Raw genomic sequence first — 19723 nt, 5'->3', positions numbered from 1 at the left:
GATCATCGACGATACGACGGGCACCAAGGACAACAGAGCCGTACTCGGGCTGGACTTGCAGAGCGCCTTTGATAAAGTGAGGCACTCGGCTATCCTGGCCCAAGTATCCAGGCTAAACATGGGCAGGAGGACATACCAGTACATAAAAGACTTCCTGACGGAACGGACCACCGAAATCTGTGCGGGAGACCTGCAGCTCGAAGAGAAGAAGCTGGGCAGCGTCGGAACTCCGCAGGGGTCGGTAATCTCCCCGCTACTCTTCAACCTCGTGATGATCGGGGTGGCCACCCGGCTAGAAAGAGTAGCGGGAGTCCGGCACACCATCTACGCCGACGACGTTACGCTATGGGTACCGGGAGGAAGCGACGGACACATCGAGACAACGCTGCAAGAAGCGGTCAACGCCATCGAGGAGCAGCTGGACGGGTCTGGACTCGTTTGCTCTCCGGCCAAGTCAGAACTGCTGGTGATTCCCCCGAAAGGATCGGGCAGGAAAAGAAAGAATATGGAAGTCAAGTACGAGCGTCCCAAGATCACGGTCAAGACGGCAGGAGGACAAGTAATACCGGAGGTCGAGAAGATTCGAGTACTCGGGCTGCTCATCCAGCGAAACCGAGCCAACGGTGAAACGGTCAACAAGCTCGCGGGCAAAGCGGCTGCGGCAATGAGACTCATCAAGAGGGTGTCCAACAGAAAAGCGGGGATGAAGGAGGAGAGCCTGACTAGGCTCGTTCAATCCTTCGCAGTTAGCCACATAACGTACGTGGCCGCCTTCCACAACTGGAGGCCGAGTGAACGTAACAAGATAGACGCCACCATACGCAAGGCATATAAGGCGGCACTCGGTCTCCTCGGGAGCACGAGCACCGAAAAATTCATGGCGCTGGGAGTCCACAACACGCTGGACGAAATAGCCGAAGCACAGAGAACGGCGCAACTCGAGCGTCTCTCTGAAACGAGAACCGGAAGACAGATACTGCGGGACCTTGGCCTCGAACCGAGGGAAGGCAAGCAGCAGAAAGACGTACCTATACCAGATAGCATCAACAGAAAGCTCAGGGTCTTCCCGATCCCGAAGAACGTGAACCCCGAGCACAACAGGGAGCGGAGGTTGGCGAGGGCCAGGGCTCTCGTAGACCTCCACGCCAGAGAAGAAGGCGCCGCCTACGTGGACGCGGCGGAGTATCGAGGGAACACCGACGCATACGCGGCGGTGGTTGTCGGGGCATCGACGGGTGCAACGAAGACCGCGGTGAGCGTCCGGACTCGAGAAGCGCACCGGGCGGAGGAGGTGGCCATCGCCTTGGCCGTTTCCGACCCCGGATGCACTACAGTGTTGTGTGACTCTAGAACGGCAGTGAAGAACTACGCCAAGGGTAGGGTATGTAGTGAGGCCGCGCGCATACTGCGCAAGGCCGAAGACATCGAACGCAAAAGTCCTGTGGTGATCAAGTGGTTTCCGGCCCACATGGGCAGTGACGTGTCGGAACGCGGAAACGTGAACCACAACGAGACGGCCAACTCGGCCGCGCGAGGACTAACCAACCGCGCGGCTGCAAGCACGGCCGACTCGGAGTCTTGGTCGCGGCGCAGTGCCAAGGACAAGATGACCACCTTCAACGAAATAGTGAAATGGTACAGACTGAACAGACAGACTATGCCGCCACCTCACCCGGGGCTTACCCGGAAGGAGGCAGTGTTATACAGACAGTTACAGACAGGGTCCCTGCTTACCCCGGTGCTAGCTAAGCACATGTGTCCGAGTGTGCACGCGAGCGACATGTGTAGACTATGCGCGAAGGAGAGAGCCACCGCGGCTCACATCCTTTGGGACTGTAGAGTAAATCCGCGCGAAGCCAGCGAGAAGACGACGATCCCGCCGCAGCTAGAGGCTGCAACGAGGAGCTGTGATCAAGAGACACAACTCAAGGCCGTCCAGCAGGTCTCGGCAGCTCTAGAGAGGCAGCGACCGAGCGAAACCGAGGAGAGGGGGGGCAGCACCCCCAAGAAGGGGGCGGCGGCCCTCTCGAACCCGCGGAAGTAGCGAGGGACGTAACAAGACCTCAAGGAGCACAACGCACGAGACTGACGTAGTGGCCGCGTCGCGGTAAAAGCTTGTCCTCCCTGCGTGGAGGGAGCCTAACCGATTCTGCAGGCATTTTAAATAAAAGTTGTTCTCTCTCTCTCTCTCTTCAGCGATATCTTGCTGGAGAAACAATTCGCCTTCCCGAGCATGTTGTGACAACTTGACGGGATACGGTATGGCTACAGTGAACTAGAATGTATGGCACTGCTGGTGATGCTGATTATTGGAGGAAACGGAGTGATAGTCCCAGGTGTTGTGCAACTTGACTGCCAAAAGCTCGGCCTAATATGGAACCGGTTTCTCCTCAAACGCCCTCTATCCCTGGACCTAATCACATACGATCACGGTTGTGGGCCAACTAACTGAACCACAATTCCAGGCTCCCATTTGTTGTTTCGACGAAAATAGACTTGTTGACCTTGAGTCAGGGAAGAGATGGAAGAGACAGCAACCCCATGATGGGATTGCTGTCTTTGGTGAGTTTGAGGCAATGTTTGTGTTGCACTGCAATCATAATGTGCTTTCTTGATTTTTTTTTTTGTTTTTGTTTTTTTTTTTTTTGCTGGGGTGCCACTGGCTTGAGCGTTCTTATCTTGCAGCCCATTATAAGTTCTGCTGGAGACATTATAAGTTGTCCGTTGGCGTGTCCCTCAGTTCCATGAGAACAAGAGACAGGTCACTGCCATCTTTCAGTGCTTTGGTTAGACTGTGTTTCTCTGTTTGCGTGCACTGACCGTTCTGCGAGACCATTGGACTTCGGATAAAATTACCGAAGAAACTTTGGAAATTCTAAAGTGTGCTTGGCGAAAGCATTGTGGTTAACCCACTGCCTATACCATGTTGTACATGGCGCGCCAGTGGAATGGGCACAGTGTTCGCCGATATCCCTTTGAATTACCCAAAGGTGCCTGTAGTAAACGAGGGACTCTCTATACATGTTCTTCTGGCGTTTGGTGTTGGGGGAATGCGGCGTCCGCTGCCGCTTCCCCAAATGGCTTGGGGCGGAATCACTACGCCATTCTGAGCCAACCGTCTCACTCACTCGACTGCAACGTGGACGTAGGAGCGGCGGTGCAGTTATCACGCAAATGCGTGCACGCTCGTTCTAGCCACTACTCTGTGACGTCACGGTTGCTATGCGCAGCTAGCAGCGCCTCCCTCCCCGGCGCGTCGATTGCTAAGAGGTATAGCATGGGGTATAGTGAACTATAATATTAAGGGGGAGGAGGTTGCGCCACTGAGCTAGCACGATTCCAGCGCATAGACGGACACGACCGCGAGCATGAGCTATTAAAGGCTTTCGCCTTAGTATGGAGAGCTTGAGTTGAAGTAAATGTCCCAGATATACCCTCCGTCGCGTCGCCATCCACGAGGCCCTGAACCTACCCGGTGTGGGGTGCGCTCTGCGACCCTTCATCATCGCCTTTCTTCGGGGGACGGACCTTTCAAGTCAGTGTTGGGGGCACTTGAGGCTCCCCTTAGCCGTCACAACCGGAGGGCTCCGTACTACGTTAAGAAGCGTGCAAAGTGTATCAGAGAAATAACTCGAGTTAATGACATTCTAGTGAGCAGGGCATGTAGTGAGAAGAGGGACAACCGATGGTCGCTTAGGGTCGTAAATTGGATTTCAAGGGAAGGAAAACTTAGCAGAGGCGACAGACAGAAAGGTGGATGGGTGAGGTTAAGTTCGCAGGGGTCAAATGGATGCAGCTAGCACAGGACAGGACTAATTGGAGAAATATGGGAGGGCATTTTCGCCTTGCTTTTGGTATAATCCGGCTGATGATGCTGATCAGACATCCCTATCACCAACACACAGCCCTTCAGCTACCACCCTCGGGAAGCTCGGGCCAGAGTGAGCATGCGCAAGCTGGCTGGAATGCCTCTACCCTGCAGGGAGCAGATCAAGTACATGGGCCTCCTAATTGACTGGAGGCTGACCTGGATTCCTGCGGAGGCTTTTCTTCTCAGGCTAAAGACAGCTGTCGAGGCTGTTGATCACCTCCGAGCAGGAGAATGGCTGCTCGCCTTCTTGAGTGCTCCGACTCTACCAGGTCGCTGCCAATTCTCTCCTACTCTACGCCCTCGCCCTCGTCACCCGGCCTGCCCGATTGATTTATTGAGGCAGCTCATCGAACAGTCCTCCATTCGTGCCTGGGCCTTTCTCGCACATCCCCCACCGCGGCCACCCATGCAGAGGCTGGCACCTCGCCTTTCAGGTCCTCCAAAGTGGGCTATGGCAACTCGACATAATTCGTCACTCCAAATGGCGCTTCCCGGCTGTCCCAACTTCGTGGCGCCCCCTTCTCGTATGAAGCATCTCTGTGCTCTGCATGTATGACATCAAGGGAGGAACACCATCATTCAAACTCCCCCATCTTCCTCCCACATCTACCTCGGAGGTTCATTCCACACTGCCTGAAAGCATCAAGGGACGGATTCAGGTTGCAGCCATATGCTACAGACAGTCGCCTCCCTGCTCCAGGAGATTTTGGAGGCCGCATTCTGATTACTCTGACGGCTCTGTTGCCCCCTTCTCCGGGTAGGCGGTGGCAACCTGTCTGGGGCTGTCTTCCTGTAGACTATCCTTCCCTGCTAGCATCACCGTTGCTGAGCTGGCTGGCCTGCAACTGGTTGCCGAGCTATTGGAACTACCTCCCGGGAACGAGCCTGCTGTCATTCTTTGCGACTAGCAAGCACCCCTGCTGATCATAAAGAACGGTGGAGAGCTGCAGCTGACAGTGGCCCTACTTCAGGCCCGTTTCTTGGCCATTAGACTCGGGACGCTTCCACTGGCTCCCATCCCTGTCTCAGACGAGGCAGACCAACTGGCAAAGGCAGCCCATGAGGAGGGCACACTTACCTTCCTCCACGTCCTCCCCTTCGACTTTTCTCGGAGGGTGCTAAACCAGGTTGCCTCTGCACTTCACCCTGACGCAAGACAGCCATAGGGACAATGGCTCCGGCCCTTAGCGAAGATCCCGTGGCCTGAACGGACGCTGCTGCTCGACCTTCGCACCGGCTCCAAATGGCCTGTCTCCAGGCTATACAGGAATGGGTGGACCCCTTCACCCTCCTGTTCTTCCTGCGGGTAGGACTAAACTGTAGCACATCTGTGCACGTGTCCCTCTTTGGCCACCACCCGCAGTCTGCTGAGGGATGATACCGCCGCCTCGGACTCCCAGTCGACACCAAGGCCGACTTCCCCTTCCCGAGACTATCTTTGCTGCGGGAATTTAACTTCCTGGCCGACTTCCTGAAGACTACAGGTCTGGCCTTCCATCTGTTGCCTTCCATCTATGGGTCTTAATTCTCCCTGGCTCCCCCTCCCCGAGCCACCACCGGAGCCCAACTTCAGGCCATACCTGGCAGTCTCGCTGGCTCCTGCCTGCTTGCCGCTGGCAAGCTCGGTCACCTGCACACATTCTGCCCTTAAGGCCTTTTGCGAGCCCCTGCATTGTAGAGTCGGCGGTCTCTGGTTCCCGTCGTCTTCTCTCTCAACCACAATGCTTTTCCCCCGTCATCCTCCCTTCCCCCAACGGCTCAATGACGTGCTGGCACAAGATGGACGGCAGAATACGAGCTTTTCCAACCATCTATCCATTATTCCGACATGTGCGCTCATGCGCCAAATATCTGGCAGGAACAAACCCAAGTGTCAGCATTCACGATGCTTCTATCAGGTGCCGTGCACATGCGCATACCGGCTAGCAGAAATAGGTAGAATAAGCTCAAACTTACAAAGCTGTCACACAGTGGATACATAAGTATAATGGTATTGTGACCGCGTCTTTGAACACTAGGTAAAAAAGCGTGAGAAGCCCAGTTTGAAGCACTTAGAAGGTTGTCTGCTGGCAAAATTAAGAACTGGGCAAAAAGAAGCTGACCTATGAAATTTAGAACAAAACTTAAAAGTTTAAATGCAAATCATTCAAAGAAAAACTGTACTCTGAGCCACTCCTCCTTTATAATGGGGTGGGTATGTTTGGCAGGACATTCAAACCACTTTTGTTGCTCATTCCAGCCTGTATTTCAGACATGTTGTTAGGATGTACTATTTTTATTTGCTTTTCAAGTTATAATACCAAGGCAGGCACATATCAGGTACACAGGAAAGGAACAAAAACAGCAGGAAGGCCACAAAATTCCTTAATGCACACAGTGACTGTAGGAATGAGATGGAAAAAGTAGCCGTTATATGCTAGTCTGCTATAAATGATGATCATGAACTTCAGTATACTAAATGCTTGTGCATTCACACAGTATAAACAACCATTGTAACTCGTCCAAAACACTTCCACAAACCTTCCAGGAACTGCTAACAGAGTTAGGCCAATTGCAGTGACCCTAAGGCTTACTGCGTTGCAGTTTTCATTATTTTACAGTGTCTTCACCATCAAAGACAGTGTACTGTACACTCATATTTCAAAGCTGGTCTATGCACCGTACCTTCTGGCCCTGTGCAGCAAAGCAAATGTACCTTTACTTTGCGCTGCACTTGTTTTGCCACGGTTGCAATTCAGAGAGGTAGTAATGAACAAAAGGTTCAACTGCCATACTTATACACGCTTGCCAAAACTACGCAGCAAAATAAGGCGTGTTGAAATAACTGGTCAATGCACTAAAATGGCATTAAAAGAACACAAACACGCACCCAATACGTTCTTAGTTGAACAATCTGATGGTTGCTGTGCACAGTGCAACATTCAAATGAGCTGTCAATAGCCTTTAAGTTGTCCTCTTCCTTTCCCAGAGGGATGTTGTATTTGAATGACGGAAAGGCAGCTTTATGCACAGAGCGACATGGACATGGTATATTTTTTCTTACAGAAAGGGAAATCAAGGACTAATTTTAATGTGTTTCACCCTATAGAAGCTTGTATCTATTGTGTTATCGTGTGTGCCCAATGACATCAGCAATCAAGCCCCAAACCTCCAAGGTGCAAAGGCTGCAGTATCCCTCTTCAGTTGTAGTTCCAGTCATCTTAAGTTGCAAAATGACCTATAGACCTTCCGTGCTCCTTGAATGTAGATCCACCCCACAATCTTGCAAACACAGCAAAATGAAAATGAGCTGCCAAAGTGATCTCATCTTTATGGAGCAATCCAAATGAATGTATTGATACTTTCAAACAGAGCACAATGAACACAAAACGAAAAAAACCAACCAACTGCCTCTTCTCACTGATTTGACATGCTACTTTAAAACAGCATTCCGTGTGTAATCTACACATGGAACATCTACTTGGTGAAAACATTTTGCACTGCATTTACTATTGCACATTCTTATCAGGTTACGAAGTCTTTAATGCTCCGCCACTTCTCAATCAGCTGTGCAACAGTGAGCACAGGCAATTCTCAAAAGTAAGAAATCATCATTGCACAACCGCCCTGCTTTCATGCTGCAGATCACTAGCTGGCCTGCGACAAAAGTACTACTAACTAAAAAGTTTATCATAAATAATAAGTCACAACCTTCCCTAGATTGGAATGCAAACTTCACAAGCTAAATAATAACAATAATTGTTGGTTCACAGGAAAGGTAAGGCACAGTATCTGCCCACTTATTCTGTGGACACCTGAACCACACTGCAGAGGGAGAGAGGTAAGTGGGAGTGAAAATGGAAAGACAGAGGAGCCCTAGTGGAGGGCTACGGAGTAATTGCAAGCACCTGGGGATCTTTACCATGCACTGACATCGCACAGCACACGGATGCCTCTTCATTTTGCCTCCATCGAAACGGTCGGGATCGAACCTAGGAACTCCGGCGCAGTAGTCGGGCGTCTTACCACTGTACCACCGCGGCAGGGCAAAACATATCCTTTTTATTTTTTTTTAAAGAATGTGCCCATTATGTGACAGTGATGTTATGCAAGCCATGCTGTAGTCTGGATAAAATTGTGTGTTAGAAAAAAAAAATGGGCCCACTCATAGGTGGTCTTAAAAATGTGACCAAAGGTATTTCCCCGGTCCAGTGACTGCAGTTTCCATTTCTGCTATTAAACCTGACCAGACAAAGTCTCTTAAGACTCATCATTGAAAAAAAAAATGAAAAAAAGTGCTCCAGAACATGATATAGAATATGGGTCCTGTGGTTCCAATTGAAGCTGTGATAATTGAACTGACAACCTCCCACATCTTTTTGCAAAGACTCACAGGCAAACCTCAATAGTACACTGAATGCAATTGCATTTACTTACTATCAGCAATACTGAAATCTTAAAGATATCTTCACAAATACATACATCATCAGCTGGACCTGAAAAGGAAATGTCAAGTTTCCAGAGGCAAATATCATTGCTGAGAAGAGCCAATTTTTTTATAGCACTCAATGAATGAACAGATGTGCATTAGACACAGGTGTGACCTATGTGCGATGTTTCTCAGAAAAAAAATGACCTTTGTGAGAGAGTGCAACTCACATGCCACAAAATATGGCACTGAGAAATGTGCACCTTTTTTTTTTTTCAGCTGGAGACGAGATAAAATGTGACTTAGCTACAGTTAAATCGTGAAAATTGAAATTTTCAAAGCTGTAAACATTTCAAGTACCAGTATAAGGGGCTTGCTTTTCCCCCTGAAAATGACACTAAAACGTGCTGAGCAAGTCGACCACCCCCATCTCCAGCACTTTGACTACCGAGACCATCACAGCATCTTGACATCCAGTACAGCATCACTATCAATCAGTCAGCTGGTTGTCCATGATGACTGAATAACAGTATTGCCATGTGAACAGTCTACAGCTAGCTAATGAAGATTTTGTCGAAGTAAAACTGCACTTATTTAAACTTGGTGTGTACAGCAACACAATATACATATTTATCGTGATTATTTATGAAGAAATCAGCTTCAAAAAGAATTTGCACACTTTGCATGCTCTTCTAAGAAACGCTCATCGGCTGACAACAAACGGTTACCTCCCTAGGCTTGGTATGATTTACAGAGCGCAACATTCCAAAGTGAGGCAGACAGATCATTTTCTGACAACTGCCGCACAACTGAGACTGTACTCCATATTCTCCGCGAATGTCTAGCGTACACCAACGAACATGCGCACTATGGATAATGCATGCACTCTGCCATCAAAGTGCCACTCACAGTGGACTCTATATTAGGCCCTTTAGGATGCTACAAACAGCAGCGCCGTGCAATGACATTCTTATTTGCCTATTTACATCCTATTGGTATGTTAAACTCTAAATTACCCACCAACATGATTATCCCGCTATACAAGCACATTACTCAGTTCAGTCGTTCAGTCGTGTCCGACTCTTCGTGACCCTATGGACCATGTCACGCCACGCTTTCCAGTTTCTCACTATCTTCCTAACATCACATAACTTCATCTGCAGTGCCTCGAGGATGCCATCTAACCATCACGTTCGCTGCCTACCTCTTCTCCGGCGACCCTCAATCTTTCCCAACATCAAACAAGCACATTACTAGACTCTGTCTTATCCAAAAGCCATCCACCCATCTTCAAAGACTGCACTCTTTCCTAACCCATCTTCAATCTTTATTGCCTAATCCCCCTACCCTATGCAGACTAGCATGTCAGCGAACATTACGCCGGCTAAACTCTGTTTTCATTAAAGAGCCTTCTCTCTCTCTCAAAGTGGCTCAGACTATGAGACACCGATGAGACATCGTAGTGAAGGGCTCCAGAAATTTCGACCACCTGGGGTTCTTTAACATGCACTGACATCGCACAGTAGACGGATGCCTCGCTTTTCACCTCCATCAAAAACTGGCCATCACAATTCGGACCTAATCCGAGTCCTTGAGATCAGCAGTTAAGCGCCCTATAACCACTTAGCCCTCACAGCAAGGTCTACTTACTAATGCAAGCTAAAGTGAGAAAAAAACATCGGAAGTCTTGCTTAGATCGGTTTCCAAGGGCCACTCTCCCAGCCAGTACCCAAACATAGGGGTAACCAGCTTTGTGCATGCATTGCATTGCTCTGAGGGGACAAGCGAGTCAAAAAATATCCTTTTTATGTGTGCATGTTTTTGACTGGTTGAGCAACCTTGATTCTTCCTCTTTCTCTTAGAAAAATAGAGCATTTCAAGCAAATTAAGAAAGGTTGATTAAAACATTTATGGTGGTAATGAGAGGTGTAGACTAGGCCAATTTTCAAGAGCGTGATGCATCAAATTGCAGCATCCATCAGTCATGTGCAAGTTGGTAGGCCTACGCTTTTTATCACTAATGTCACCTTTTTCACTTCACACTCCCAGAAAATGGGAAAAAAAAAGAAATTTCATCGGCAGAACAGAGCTCTTCCACTGGATTGTATATATACTCATTTTGTTTCTAAACTCTTTCATTAAAGGCATAAGCCACCAAAACTGAAGCATCAGGTATAAAATTGTCTTAAAATAGTGGATCGGAATGATGTTATTTTGCTTAGGGACACGAAAAGCTGATGCTCTCTCATGCTCACTGCTGCTGTACAAGCAAGCGCCGTTCTTCACTTGTGCATGGCACTTGAAACAGTGAAGGGATTGAACTATCTTAGAACTAATACCAGAATTCGGAAGAGAACACTAACCTCTATAAAGACTACAATTGTCATTCTCCTAGCATTAATAATAAAAATAGAGGCTTTCGAGCATCATCTCCCTTTAAATATATATGGACACATATGATGCTGCACATTGTTAACAAAGGGACGAATGACATCACAGGGCACCGTGAAATCAGAAAATTACCTATAAAAATTGCATTCGTATAGTTCGCTGTTAACCTTAACCAGCGACAGTGATTCCACCACACTTTGCTTGCACAACAGACCCTATGTTGCTCTATACTTTCTATGGAATTGTTGTTGGTCTACGCCGCCTATGGGAATAACACTACCTGTGTGCGATTAGACAGGGAGTCTACAGTTCGCTGTGTATAGGTGGCGCACTGTTAACACGGTCTGCATAGCGCATGACCAGTCGGTAGAAGTTAACGAGGCGCTCGTAGTTTGGCCGTGAGATGCGCTCATTGTCCCCGTGGAAGCGCCGAGAGGCCTCCTGCGGCGTCAGCAGCACTGGAGAGAATCTGTACACGTTTCGGCTCAGGTCCAGGTAATGCCGCGTGTCAGTGTTGCCGATCGACAGGGCTGCACGCAAAAAGAGCATGTCACATCGTCACACCCACAGTTCTTCGACAAAAAGACCAAGCAACAGGTCCCTTGTGTGAAGACCTGCCCTGTACCAACAATGCCAATGCCAAGCAAGCGAGATAATCGCGATACATGGTGTCTAGCCCAAAGAGCTGCACATAGGCTGCGAGAGGCACCATAGTGGAGGGCTGCGAGCTAACTTAGACTATCTGGCATTCTTAAATGTGCACTGACACCTCCTCTTTGAGTGTTTACAATAGGTATTCAGACAAATTGATTGGGTAGAGTTGGAGGTAAAAGTCAAAAGCAACTAGCAATGTGTTGATGACTCTGCCTTGCTACATAACTCGGGGAAAGAAAGAAAATTGGGTGGACACTTAAACTAGACATTTAAGGGTATCATGTGACAATGTTAATGGCTCTACTCGCCTTGGGACAAGACTCACAAAGCGCAACTGCAAAGAAAGTGGCTACGAGTATAGAAAAAGACTGTGCCATTTGCTTGCAAACAGTAGGCACTGACAGAGCCAAATGAATTAGGAAAGGCACATAATGGCAATAGGCGCAGGGCAGGGCAGCTGGTGACACCACGTAGTGCGCACAGGCACAGCGATTATGGCGACTTCTGCTGCACGGGAGGCTGCGTGCATTAAAGTATCGCGCAGTTCTGGCTTCACTCGACTGTAATGCATGCATGTAACGCGTTGCCTCCTAAATAGCATCAACCTTTCTTCCATAATTTAATGTGATGTTTACATTTGCTCTGGTGGCCCTGCAGCTTGTTGGCATGAACAGTTTGAGACTGTAACGGTAATATTTATTTTAACGTTGCCCTGAGCCTCAAGCCCTTCGTTGTGTTCAATACATACCAATAAAGTACAAATGACTATTTCTTTTCACCACACTTTCATTCCTACTGGTGCCGACAACAACAATGCCCAATAAAAAAAATATGCATGGCTGCTAGCACTTAATTCCTCAAGAAATGCTTATCCGTGATTTTCTGGGAATACATGAAACAAGGGCCTTTACCTGTATCTTACATGTATACTAACTAGTAGGGCAGAAACGCGGAGGGTAATGAAATGGGTTAAACTTGAACTGAAGACACACAAATTGAGCAGAAAGGGTCAGGGAACAAATGCAAGTTAGTCAAAAGTTGGGAAGGAAGTGTAAAAAAAAAACAGTCGTGCGCAAAGCATGTAATAAAAGGACAAGATAACCAATGATCGTTAAGGGTAACAAATTGGGTTCCAAGACCAGGCATGTATAACAGGGAAGTCAGGCAGATAGGTGGCCGAGATCAGGATGAAGCAAAACGGAGCAAAGATAGGATGACAAAAATAAGTGACAGACACGAGCACTGGCAGAATTATTTTGTCTTGCCACTGCACTGTTTCTCATCTTTAACCATGCACCAACTGCAAGATTAGGAATTCTGCAGGGGTAAGGTGACCACAGCTAGCACATGTTGGGGTCAGTTGGAGGGAAATGGGGAAAGGCTTTTGTCTAGCAATAAGCATGTTTAGGCTGACGCTGGCAGATACTGAGGTGAATTCGAGGAATATGGAAGAGGACTTTGTCTTGCAGAGGGTGTACAGTCGACGACCAATTTTTCGGACACGCAATTTTTCAGACATGCTTGATTATTCAGACATATTCCCGGCCCCAGGACATAACTTATAAAGTCAATGTATAACGCTGCTCAAAATTTCGGACACTCTAAGGAGGACTATTTGATTTTTCGGTCATTCCAAGCGTCAGCCGGGCCAACTGCCACACATTTTGAGCGGTGTCGCCGCCATCTTGTTTGTTTACTTTTTTCTTCGATAGCCTCAAAACCGGTGCCAGCCTTGCATGCCGCTCCTCAGCTCAACTGACGCTGGATCAAGGCTATATTATTTGCCTAGCAGCTTCCGTTTCCGGGACGTCGCTGCTTGCCACCGGAGTGCTTTTTTTTTCTTTTAGCGTGATCGCTTCGACTGCCTGTTCCTTTGTGTGTTTGCCGAGCGTAGCGAGTAGGTCTAGCCGCGGTCGTGCTGATGCAAGAACTACGTTCTGTCACTACTGTGGCTCGTATTTAACTGAATCAGCTTCAGTTCTTCAAGAAGCTGCTTCCGGATTTTATAAGAAGTCTTTTTTTTTTTTTTCCGTGCAACACGGCAGCGAGAAGGCACTCAACGGAGTCGGTGTAGTGATCCAGTAGTTGATAGCGGCAGTGGTGTGCCTCGACAGTGAGAAAACCTACGATTTGCTTGGAGCACTTAGTATGCTCGTTGATGCGTGGAAGTCGGTGGCACCCACAACGCTGCGCAATTGCTTCCACCACACGGGATTTGTGCTGAATGACGAGTCGGCTGCCTTGGACGAGGAGAGCGTCGTCGAGCAGCTGTCAGGCAGCGAGCAGCTCATTCAAGACCTTCGCACTTCTGGTGTCGAAATTCCATTGGCCATCTCGTTTTCAGAGTTCACAGACGTGGACCACGAGTTGGAACTGTGCGCCAAGCTCACAGATGCAGAAATTATTTGCCAAATGCTTGTGGAGTCTGAGAGTGACGACGACGATGACTCACCTGCAGCAGCGCAGCCAACGCAAGCTGAGCTGATGCAAGCGTAATTCAGGAGGACCTGTTAGCACGAAAGCGGAGCGCGGTGCAGAAAAGCATTCATGACTTTTTCCAGACTCAAAGTGAAGAATAGGCAATAAATGGAGCTTATTTGGTGCACATTCTTTTTTTTCGGACATTTTCATGGTCCGTTGAGAGTCTGAAAAATCGGTCGTCGACTGTGTTATCGAATGATGATGATGACAACTCACAGCGCATGGATGTCTCTTTGCATTTTAACTTCACAAAAATGCAGCTGCCCCTGCCGCCGCTCAATTCTGCGACCTTGGGATCAGTACCTGAAGGCCACTGACCCATCAGAGTGCATGCTAGGCACAGCATGGCAATTTCCTTAAAATTCAGAGTCTGGGATTCATGCTCATTTTAGATGCAGGGTGATTATTTGATACAGTTGAAGTTACACGATCGTCTAGCATCCCATATAGCTGTTTCATCCATGACCATAACAGAATTTAATCTTTTTTTGTTTTTCACTATTTGTGATTATCATAGATGCTTTTTTTTTTTACACATTTCATGTGCAAGACGATCATTTGTGAAGGTATAGAAGTGTGGTTTCTGTAAAAGGCAGGTACAAGCATTTTTTTTTCCTTTTCTTCACAGTCCCTGTAATGTGAAACGATGTGAAAAAATGCACTGGATGAGTTTCTTTCATTACTGAAACATTTCTCTAGGTCAGGGGTTCTCAAACTGGGCTCCGCAGAACACAGGGGTTCCGCGGGCTGTCTTCTTGTGTTCCGTGAGAACCCTCAGAGCTCAGGGCAAGCACTGCTCTCAAAGAGAAATTTAATGGTGAAGGCTTGGTGACATTTTGGATGGGTACTGCTCCACTGTTTCCATGCCTCTTTGAAAGGGCAGTGGACATTTTGCTTCCCTTTGCAACTACATATGCGTGTGAACAGGCATTTTCAGCCCTCGCCTATCTGAAGAACAAGCACAGGAGCCGTCTTGACCAGGCGGCTGATATGAGACTAGCTCTGAGTGCTACTGAGCCACGCTTTGACTTGCTCTTAAAAGGGAAGCAGTACCACCCATCACATTAGTATTTGTATTAATCTGTGCAATAAACATTGAACCTTTGCAACTCTCTCTTTGCAAAAATGCACTCGACGACATTGCTGGTAAGTGAAAGCAAAAGGGGGGGGGGGGGGGGGTTCTGGAACTTATTGAAGGCTTTTGGAGTTCCTCCAAGCAAAAAAGTTTGAGAACCCCTGCTCTAGGTGACCATTCAGCCAGCAGTGAAGTGCAGTTATTCTTTAACAATACAGCCATGGTAATCTTAGTTTAGTGAGGAGTAGATGGTTGGAAATTCTGTTTAGTGGGATTAGGTGGCCACGGCTGGCACAGGAGTGCATTAACAAGACAAATACGGGAGAGGATTTTGTCCTGCAGAGGGTGCAGTAAGGCTGATAATGATGACGAGTGGGAAGGACGCATAGCTAACGAGAACAGTCTACATAAGTAAGCCTAAACAAAGTTATCACAACATCACGTACTGGGCACAGGCAGTGCGTCAGGGAAGAGCTGGCGGATGCTGCAGGCGATGGCCCTGAAACCCAGGTCTTGCTCCGAATGCGGTGACACCGGATGAGCCTCCATCGCGTATAGAACCTCCAGGCTGACATTGGGCAGTCCACTCAGCAGCTGCCTATCTCGCTCCAGAACCTGCGCATACGACACCAAAGTTACAGTAGTACCATGCGCACTCCCCTTTATCAGGTGAACGTTAAAAGAATTCTCCCTTATTAGCAGAGAAATCCTAAACTATATTATACTATGTCCTCTCATAACTAGCTTGCAATGCTACACAAATTTATGGGAGTTCTGAAGTCATTGGAAACTCATCTGGAAAGTATTCCCGTGCATCTTGCTGTCTGCTTGAAAAGTAAGACACAGTCGAGAGTGACGAAACGAAAGAGCAACTTCTCCAGAAATCGATCATAGGTTAACAGTACAATTAACAGCAGATGCCTGTTTAGAGCAGGTTTCCTTTCTGAGGGGCAAAATGCAGAAATTAAGTCCAGCAGTTTTGCTGCCTTCCCTTGTTTAGAAGAATGGGGCCTTACAATATTTGACATTCAGGTAGGACAGTGAAGTGACAAATCAGAACCCTGAAGGCTATGGGGTGTTGTTGTTGTAAGCCACCATATTAATGGGATATAGTGCTAAAAGCCCTGTTTTCCAGAAAATCTGAAGTCAGTTTTGTGGGCTTTGAAATAGTAAGCAAAAAATCATGGGCATGGGTCTAGCAGCTGGCAGGTGACATGGGCATGTAATCACTGGTTGCTGGGTGCTATAACACCATGACACCACAAGAAATGACTGAGCGGGGCGCTGCGAACTCGAGCTTCACCTTTGAGATGGGAGGATGAGATCGAAATCCAGCCTCCAAGGAGCCTTGGATCCGAGTTAGACAACCTATGCCTAGGCCACGGAGGCATGTTTGCATGAATTGGTTAATTGGGCAGTACAGCTATGTTGGGTCACCTTTCATGCAAATGACTATGGTAATGAAATCGAAGACAGCTGGTTAAACGAGCAGCAAACTGGATGTATGCAAAGGAGGATTTGCTAAGGGAGTCAGTAATGAGTGCCATTAAGCACTGTTACCTCCTACCCTTCGACACCACTCATGTATATGTTTTTCCAATTTTTTGACAGGCTTCGTCCTCCTCCAGGGGGGGCACAAAATGGTACAGTACAATTTAGGCATGATCACAAGAGACAGCTTTTGACCGAATCCCCTCCAGAAGAACTAGCACCAACTAAACAGTCCCAGCTGCATTCACTGTGCCATTGCAACTGGTGTGCTGGCCAAGTGGGCGGTACTGATGGAACCTGTAGTAGGGAAGCTATAAACTACATAGATAAGGCAAAAGTAGCCTGCTGCACCAAAAGCATGCAAAGATGGCCACCAACACATGCCCTAGTGTCACCAGTTGACACCAAACTTAATCGTAGGTCTCAATTATAAAGCCACAGCAAAACTATTATCCACAAGTCTTTCAGCCAGATATGATTAATTGGAACGCCGACACTGCGATAAGGTCACATGTGTTCTTTTGCATGTACATTCTTGAAGGCGTATGTTGTGAACTGCTGTTCTGCACTTCTGCAGCCAGGCATTTTGTTTTTGGCCACAACATGTACAGTATGTGGAGCACAAATTTCTGACATCCAGATCACTGCTTCTCTGTAAGGCAAGGCACTTTTTTACCTCGGCGCCCTTGCTGCATGCACCTGCCCACATTGCGGCCAAAAGAAGCAAGAGAGGAAAGGGCCCTCACCTCGGCCACCGACTGCGAAGGGTGCACCCGGTGGTTGATGTAGGCATATGCCTCTGCCGGCACCACGTTGTCCTGCAGTGAGCACAAATAACATGGTCCCACACAATGTCCAGAGCAAGCTGGCAGCCTAAGGTCAAAGCCAATTGGCAGTGACACTATCTTTCTTCTGAGTAGACTAATTTTGGGAGAATGGCTTGGGCTTTGAAAAACCGTTAATGATTTCTACCCTGTGTTCCTGTCTCCTTTGCACTGAAATCCCTTAAAACGAAAATATTTGTACAACGTGTCCAGCTTCCCATTCTTTTGCTGTTCATAAGTCATTCATATTCAATTTCATTCAAAGCACGCAAGTTTACAACAATTTTACCATCTGGAAATTTCCAAACAATGCGCTGTGCGAACACCCACTGCTCACTTAGCCAAACCATCTCAAACAATAAGGTAAATGCTTGCACAGAAATCGCACACAAAGATGCAGTGGGAACAAGATCACTGTAAAAGAGAAATGCAGTACCGACACTGATAATGCAAGTTCGTCACATCACATCATATCAGCAACTGCGTGTTTCAATACGATAGCATCAAAGGCCCTGCAGTCCTGAGCAACTTCACCATTGGTGTTGTCAACATCAGCGTTGTGAGCGAAAGATCACAGTTTGTAGTTAGTCAGTGACAACACCATTCACTGGTTGCAGGCACTGCCAACAAGGGCTCCACCAATGGGGATGGGGGAATGAGAATGGAATACAGTTATCCAGGACCCTCAGGTACTGTGTTAGACATGCTGCCCCTAGGCCATGTAGGCATGCTTGTGCACCTTGTTTAAAGCCGGGCTTTGTATCTCCATTGGGTGGTCATTAATATATTCTAGTAGCTAACAACTGTATGCTAATTAGTATATGTGAGATAATAGATGCACAAATTAGAAGAATAAAAGATGATTGAGCAGCAAGGTGCATGCACGTGAACGAGGATCCACAAGGGAAGCCAGCAAATAGAAGCCATTAACACTGACACATGATATCCTTAAAGCAGTGGTTCTCAGCCATTGACGCGTCAGTCACCCCTTGAAAATGGGATGGGGGAGGGGCAATATTGTGCAGACTGCTGCCGCAGTTCTGGGAGCAAGTTGAGTCAGGGCTTAACTGGCCTCTAAAAAAATTTGCACTTGATAAGCCAGAGCGCCAAGACCCGCAGAGGACGTGGCGAAGAGGCAACACGTCGGCGCCGGTATGCATGCCGCTAGGAGGGATTCATCTCCTCCCAACACTGGGCCACTCGCTTGTCAGACACCTGAGGTGATTTGGATTGCAGCCCCGTCTAGCAGTGTGGCCACAACTCACGTTGCACCATTGGCGGCATCCAACACACGCCTTAGACTCTCTCGCTCTCTCACGTGAGCTTCCCATTTCTTCACTACTGTAGCGTTTTGATTGCTTTCAGCAACTAAGGTCGTCTTTGAGCCTCTGTGCACTCAACCCTGCAAAATCTTTATCTAGCCAGAAAAAAGCTATCGCGCAATTTTTCTTCTTCTTTTTTTTTTGGTAAGCGTGGCTTTTGCAGGCCCCAAAACCTGCTTTGTGGACCCTGGGGGTCTGCAAGCCCCCATTTGACAATCACTGCCCTAAAAGCAAAAATTAAGCGTCCCTCCAATTTCCTTTTTTATTTTGAATTTTGCCAGGAGAGGAGCTGTTTTCGATATGCTTTGGTTTTGCACACAGTGCTTCCTAGCACTAGAGTCTGGAGAGAACAAGGGATTATTTGAGCCAAAATAGCCAGCAGTGAAAAAAAAAGCAACTCGCTTTGCACCGCTGCAGCTCTGTGATGCCACTAAACTCACTCAGAGCAATAATGTTTGAAGTGCTTTGTCTCCATGTCACCAATGCAGAATGCACAACTCCCGTAATGGCCAGTACTCGTAAGGGGACAAGCTAGCCAGCACTTGCAAATGACCCTCCAAACACATTATAGCTATGGCAACACGCCTGCTTTCTCACTAGAAATGTAGTTGAAAGGGAAACAATAGTGTCTAGGATTGGTCGGCGACCACAATGTCACTGCCAAGCTCGCTTTAAAACATCAGGGAGAGAGGGCGTGGAAAGGGGGGGGGGGAGGGGTCGAGTAAGCAGATGCCCTGTATACAGGGGCTCAACAGCACTGGGTCGAGTCAGCATCGAGTAAGCGAGGTCACACATACTCGACCCATTTGGCACCTACATGAACTCACTTCTAGCGAGTAAGTATAGCGGCAGCACCTAGCATTGAGATTCGAAGTTATTGTGCGAGCTTTCTGGTCGTGTCTGATTCTCTAGCCTTTTACTATCGAGAGTTTCAATTATTATTTTTTATCATTGATGAGTGCAAAAAGCATTCAACTTCGCTGATGCACTTAGCCGCACGCTGGAAGCATTTTAATCACAGAGCTCCCCCACAACTCGACTCCCTGACTCGAGAACGTCTACATGCTTTTAGACAAGCGGGTCAAGCAAGTTAAACTACACCCTGCAAGCGAGTTAACTCGATCCACTCCACCGCCTACTTTAATCGACCCGACTGCATACACATCAACCTGACAACTGGTTTTTAAAACGACAGGCTTACTTCAC

At 47.8% G+C, this 19723-nt stretch overlaps 1 protein-coding gene across 1 annotated transcript in view; it reads right to left on the bottom strand.

Moving 5' to 3' along the window:
- Positions 1-6127: 6127 nt before the first annotated feature.
- The window catches only part of LOC146178793 (N-fatty-acyl-amino acid synthase/hydrolase PM20D1-like), a 37122-nt gene continuing 23526 nt past the window's right edge, over positions 6128-19723 (bottom strand). The window contains exons 9-11 of the mRNA XM_084578555.1: positions 17118-17189; positions 15327-15495; positions 6128-11200 (exon numbers count right to left, since the gene is read on the bottom strand). Of these exons, the coding sequence (XP_084434681.1) occupies positions 10974-11200; positions 15327-15495; positions 17118-17189 (468 nt within the window). The 3' untranslated portion in view covers positions 6128-10973. The remainder of the gene's footprint in view (positions 11201-15326; positions 15496-17117; positions 17190-19723) is intronic.

Source organism: Amblyomma maculatum, chromosome 9 (genome assembly GCF_055883805.1).
Source record: "Amblyomma maculatum isolate TAMU_Amacu chromosome 9, ASM5588380v1, whole genome shotgun sequence".
Taxonomy (NCBI): domain Eukaryota; kingdom Metazoa; phylum Arthropoda; class Arachnida; order Ixodida; family Ixodidae; genus Amblyomma; species Amblyomma maculatum.
This window is presented reverse-complemented; position numbering and strand designations above follow the sequence as displayed.